The sequence below is a fragment of the Onthophagus taurus genome, chromosome 11 (assembly GCF_036711975.1).
Source record: "Onthophagus taurus isolate NC chromosome 11, IU_Otau_3.0, whole genome shotgun sequence".
NCBI lineage: Eukaryota > Metazoa > Arthropoda > Insecta > Coleoptera > Scarabaeidae > Onthophagus > Onthophagus taurus.
Genome location: NC_091976.1, coordinates 22,154,789 through 22,160,788, shown reverse-complemented (window position 1 = coordinate 22,160,788; position 6,000 = coordinate 22,154,789). Strand labels below are relative to the sequence as shown.

Here is a 6,000-nt window from a genome sequence, read left to right as displayed (position 1 = left end):
GTGGGATAACTGCCGCATACCATTACGGCGATTTCTGACTTCACAGGCCCCCGGGGCACAATATTCTCCTAGCGTTGGAGATAAAATGCGAGCTCTTCTTAAATTGGACAAACTTTCTAAATTTGTGTTAAAATTTCCATATTTTCCACTACAAAAGAGGGGCTGCGTCGAGCAACTTTTTAAACGAAATGCAACCGACCCTCGATAATACGCCCTTAGCGGAAGAACTACCCCCTTTTACTTTGGCATTAGTTGACGAGAAAATAGGACGGAATAAAATCGCTTAAACGTATAGTTAAAAATTCGTTTATTAGACAGTATACAACAGAACACATTTTTACTATAAGTCGATATACACCGCTATAGTTGATTATATTTACATAATTATTTACAAGATATGGCCATTTATTCATAATTGTTTTATTAGGCACTCGCATACTATTTCATTCAGTGCAAGAGTAAATTATGAAGGAATCATTAAGTAGGGAAATAAATTTGAATCACAAAGTAATTAGTGTGAAAACAAAGATCATTCACACATTTCATGGACGTATTATATGGATATATTATTTTTAGAGATGTTTCCTAATCTACAATTATATTTACATTCACTCGTACGTTTACTTATCTTACAATTGGATATAATTTAATTGGCAGTTTTATTGCACGACACATAAATGCTTAAAATATAAATCGAGAATCGTTAATATTTAGCACCCTTATTCATTTCTCGCCAAAGTACTGTTAATATGACGATTAAATATACACGATTTATCTACATGTTAAATTAAGTACATTTTGATATAATTTCTATTATGTTTTTGCGTAATTTTGACCACGATAGAATTTAGACCTTTGTACATTTTTCTTGCTTCAAGTTTTTTTCTACATTTAACATTCAGGTTTATACATACAAAGCTTCGATTCTACAATGAATAACAGAGGATGAATAAATTAATTTATGTGGAAATAGTAATCGTTATATAACAGTTCAATCACTTTAAATTTATTCTCACCTAAACATAAACACTACAATAATCAGTATGTAACACAAGATAATTACCTCATCAACACTGGAAATTGAGGCAGTGTTAGAGTCTTTAGCAGCTTCTAAGTTTCCTCGTGTAACTTCTTCTTGACACCTTCCGATAGTTTCTAAATCCAAATCGCTCATGGGTCTTCCATTATATTCCAAAGGTGAAATACAAAAATTCTTTGTTAAAAAATCAAATCCGGACCCGTTTGCGAAAGGTCCCATCGCTAAAGAATGGATATGGCAATCGCATGGAAAGTGATTGGCAGTGACTGAAAGCTTTTCAACGGCAAACATGAGAGATTCCGTTTTAGGAATCTCTAAAATATGATTTCCCTGAAACTTTAAGTTTTTGATGTGATCCTCCGGTAATAAATTAAGTTCTTGTATACAATCTATTTTATTGTTGAGAAAATTAAGATTGTTAATGTAAGTTAAACTTTCAAAAGCTCCTACTTGGATAATTCCTAAATCGGATTCTTGAATAGAAAGTACTCCGACGCTTGTAAGTCCGCGGAAAGTACCTTCTTTCAATGATTGAAGATCCATATAAGCTAATTTAAGGAAACCCACTGACTCTAAACCGTTAAAAGCGTCCGGTTCTATCGAACGTATTCCCGAGGGAAATGTTATCTTTTCGACGTTTGTTAAACCCGAGAATGCGTTCGATTCGAGTTTAAAAATAGGATTGTTGGTTAGGACTAGTAATTTTAAATTAGTTGTGCCGGCAAAAGCGTACCCTTCGACCCTTTTAATTTTATTATGGCTGAGATAAATTGAGGTTATATTCTGGAGCCCGGCGAAGGAAAATTGGGCGACTGTCGCAAGTGGAGTTTGCTGAATCGAAATCTCCCTTAATCTGGGCAATCCACGAAACGCAAACGGCTTTATAATTGATATGTTGTTCCCGTCCAGGCTGAGTTTTTTCAACTGTCGTAATCCGGAGAAAGCGTCGCTTCGTATCAAAGGGAAGTGGTTCCTCGTGAGCGACAAGTGCTCCACAGACGCTGGTAGCAGCTTTACTGGTATCTCCGTCAATCCTCCTGAGTTACACAGCACCTGCCAACAAGTTAAGTTAGGATTAGCTGGTATAGAGGCGTAGATATACACGTTTCGGGGCGAACGGTGTCAATGTTAACCCCGAAACGAGGAAACGCGGCTGTGTACAGAAGATGTCGACCTAGTTTAGAGCCGGGGTCGACGAGAGGAAAAAGGAAACGCCGCACCCGTTTCCGGCTTTGCAGAGACGTGTGCGGTACAACAGTAAAAACGTTACGTGGGAACCAACCCTTACAGGGCTTTGGTGAGATTTCCGACAGCAAAAAAAAGCGACGTGCGCGTAAGTGCTGCCGGATTTACTACGGTTTCGCATTATTCTATGCAGGTTTTACCGCAGAGAAGGGTTTGTTCAAATGCATATAATGTATTTCTTTACATTTTGGTACTTATTCTTTATTTTACTCAAAGATACACTTCAAAACTTACCTAAGAATTCTCTACAAATGTTTTTAAATCCTTATTCCTGAAAACTCCTGTCTATATGTATTTGGTTTTTGAATTAACATTTCACAATGTGAGTTTGTGGTATTTTGCAGTCCACAAAATATGATAAACACTGTTGATATTACTACCACAATAATCAAGTCTATTTCCGCAATTTACATTAGTGTGTATTGACGAAACAAGCTCGCAGGATATAAAATATCAATATTGTATTGTTGGGAGAATGGTGAAAGAATTGCGCCACACATGCGGCCGTTTGTGTTACACGCGCCGTTTATGTACCGGGTAAATTATTTATTTTTAGTAATTAAAGGCCGACGTTTGGCCTGTTAATGCTATCTCGCGTTCGTTGTCCGTGAATTGTTTTGTAATTGAGTTCTGGTTTTCGGATTTATGCAAAATTCAGTCGCGGACTCGGAAATCAACTCCACTCACTACACGAATTGTTTAACGCTTTTTTTTAATACGACAAAACATTTATTTCACTCTAAATTAATGTCTCTCCTAATAGCACTTTTCGTTTTGTTATTACTTATAACTAAGCTTCTATTAATTAAACCGCTATTCCTACACGACTTAGGGAATCCAGGAATTAATCTTTATCACCGACCTATATTAATGTGCCGTTGTTTATGTAACCTCTATCGTCGGTACATACCGGAATTGTGGGTAAGTGGATTGCTGGGTTATGTTTACCATAGACCCGTAGGGCTGTAGAAACGCTACGATGGCATAATATGCAGGCGATGCAATAATTGCCGTCCTGTTTTGGAGCAGCCAAAGGGCTTAATTAAAAGTATACTTCATCGCTACTTGGAAACTTTGACGTTCGTCTACATAATTTAGACTTGATTAAAAGTTTTTTATCCGCCGAGTCTTTTACGATCGTATTCATTACATATCCAGACAATATTACCCAACACAATATTACATACTCCATATAGTATAATATTAGCTCAAATATCTATACACATATACATATTGATTGATATATACAGTATATAGATTTAACTGTTAAAGATTTGTGTTTGTACTAATTAATTAGTTAATATTAAGGTATTATAGACGTTTCCTTTAAAGTTATTTATATCAATGTCTGATGAACTCAGTAAATTTTCTTTAACTGTTGATCTGGGACTTAAAGACACTATTAGAAGTTTTTCTTTACAACGATTTGTGTTTCCTACTTTGTGTGTCTTTAATGTTCAATTGAAATCTCTTTGAGATTAATTGAACCTACTTTTACACAACAATAATATTGCCAAAAAAAATTACTAAAATATTTTGAAGTACAACACTGAATTGTAGTATACAAATATGTTAATGATTATTCTGACATAAAAGACTCAATGCAAGATTCTTTTAGTTCCTACGTTATTTCTGAAGAATGTTATGGTAGTAACGGTACATTTAAGAATATAGAAGAGACTGTACAGCTTGGTAAATCTATCTTGGCTGATACAGGTTAGGTGCTCATTTATTTATTAATTTTAACCATTCTAAATTTTGATAAAGTATACTTCGCAGAATAGTAATTATTAAGAACAAACTAAAAAAAAGCATTTTGATTGCTGGAACTTTGCAGACTTTATACTATGTATGTACACTTCTGAACGTTGTGAGGGCAACATATTAGAAGAGATCAAAATCAATCTACATTATCAGAGTGAGGTTGTAGATTTCTGTGACCACATAGAATGTAAAAATCTGATATGTTATTTGCAAAAAGTACTTTACAAATAAGGTGAAAGAAGACCTTGTATAGCCATAAACATTAATGTTTGTGTACAGGGTGTCCCAATTTCGATGTCCACATAGGCTATCTCCGAAACTAAAAGAGATAGAAAAAAAGTAGCTTACATGTCATGATCTCGTTTTTCGAGAAAATGCTAATGCCGAAAACTCCGAACAGCTATCGTCTTTTGTTTTCGTCCTATCGGCAAAAACTGAAAATTATGCGAAAACGACAATAGCGAATATCTCACTTATTATCAAAGATGGAGTATTATAAATAAAACATTATATGGGCAACTTTTTACGAAGAATTCAGTGGCGTAGGTAGAATTTTTTTCCCATCTTTTATTTTCGAGATTTGAGACATAACTTTATTTTTTTAAATGGAAACCATAGTTGGCTATGACCTAAAATAATTTGTTATTTTCTTCTGATAACAAATATATATAGTTTGTGGGGTATATTTCTTATAGTTATTGAATAATTAACAGAAATTCATTTTGTTCTATCTAAAACTAATGTATGTATTTAAAAGTTAATGTTGCTATGGTGATAACCATACATACTATGATGGAACATAATGTATCAATTTTTTTTGTTCTTTCTAAAACTATTGTATGTATTTAAAACTTAATGGTGTTATGGTGATAACAATGCCACGATGGAAAACATTGGGTGCGTTCAGCAGGTGTCAACAGTTGAATTAAATCAGTCAGCTAGTTGTATGAGCTTTAATACAGCGGAACGAAATCGGCTGAACAAGCAATTGAGAATTAGCAGTTCAGCATAACCTAAAACTATGGCCAACAATAATATTTTTGAAAATTTTGTGTTATTACAAGAGATAATGGATGATGATGTTGATTTTAAGGCTCATTTTATACAGTTCTGCCAGTTTTCAAAATTAAAGGGAAGAAACAAAAAATATTAATCCTAACCTAGAATTTCACAACCGCTGACAAACTAAGCGCAGATTACTTACGCTGAGATATTTACTAAACTGCTGCGTAACAGCGCTGACTTAGCATATCGTTCAGCCGCGACTGCTAATATAGCAACTTAACAGTTGACACCGGCTGAACGTGCCCATTGTTTCCAATTATTGCCAAAGTTTGTAGTAGTATTTAAAAATTCACTGACAACTCTGGCATTATGTGCTAGTGCTCCGTCATATTGAAAATATATCATTTGAGACTTATTTAATGGCAAATTGTCGACCAAAGGCACAATGTGCTGCCTTGATATATTGAGGTATTACCTGAGTTTAAGTTTTTATGGTAGATACTATATGCCAACATTCTATTATCTAAAAGGGCACACCATACATTGAACCTCAACCTTCTTTGAACACTCAGAGACTTCATTGGTCCAGATGACATTTTGAACAAACAGCAGATTATTTAATTTTTCTAAATATCATCTACAAAATTCTAATCTTAGATTGACATCTCCTGCACGTAAATAATGAGTTAGGCCCGCTTTGTATGGTTTATATATATTTTTCTTTCATATTCGGAAGCAGCGGTTTTTGGGTCAGACGTCTTGTTTCTCTGCAAGATGTTGATGGATTTATCGCAAGTGAAGCCAACACATTGACTTCATCCTCTTGCAGGCCATTTTGGTATGTTTTTGCACGTGGTTTGGGGATGGACCAAAAATCTATTAAATTTTCTGCTAACCGGCTGAAGGTTCTTACGTGCGGTTGTCTTCTTTCCGGATACCTTGTGAAA

At 34.8% G+C, this 6,000-nt stretch overlaps 1 protein-coding gene across 2 annotated transcripts in view; it reads right to left on the bottom strand.

The window, feature by feature from the left end:
* Positions 1 to 290: 290 nt before the first annotated feature.
* The window catches only part of LOC111418118 (chondroadherin), an 83,357-nt gene continuing 77,647 nt past the window's right edge, over positions 291 to 6,000 (bottom strand). For both annotated transcript variants that reach the window (XM_023050576.2, XM_023050575.2), the window contains one exon: positions 291 to 2,092. In XM_023050576.2, the coding sequence (XP_022906344.1) occupies positions 1,013 to 2,092 (1,080 nt within the window). In that variant the 3' untranslated portion in view covers positions 291 to 1,012. The remainder of the gene's footprint in view (positions 2,093 to 6,000) is intronic.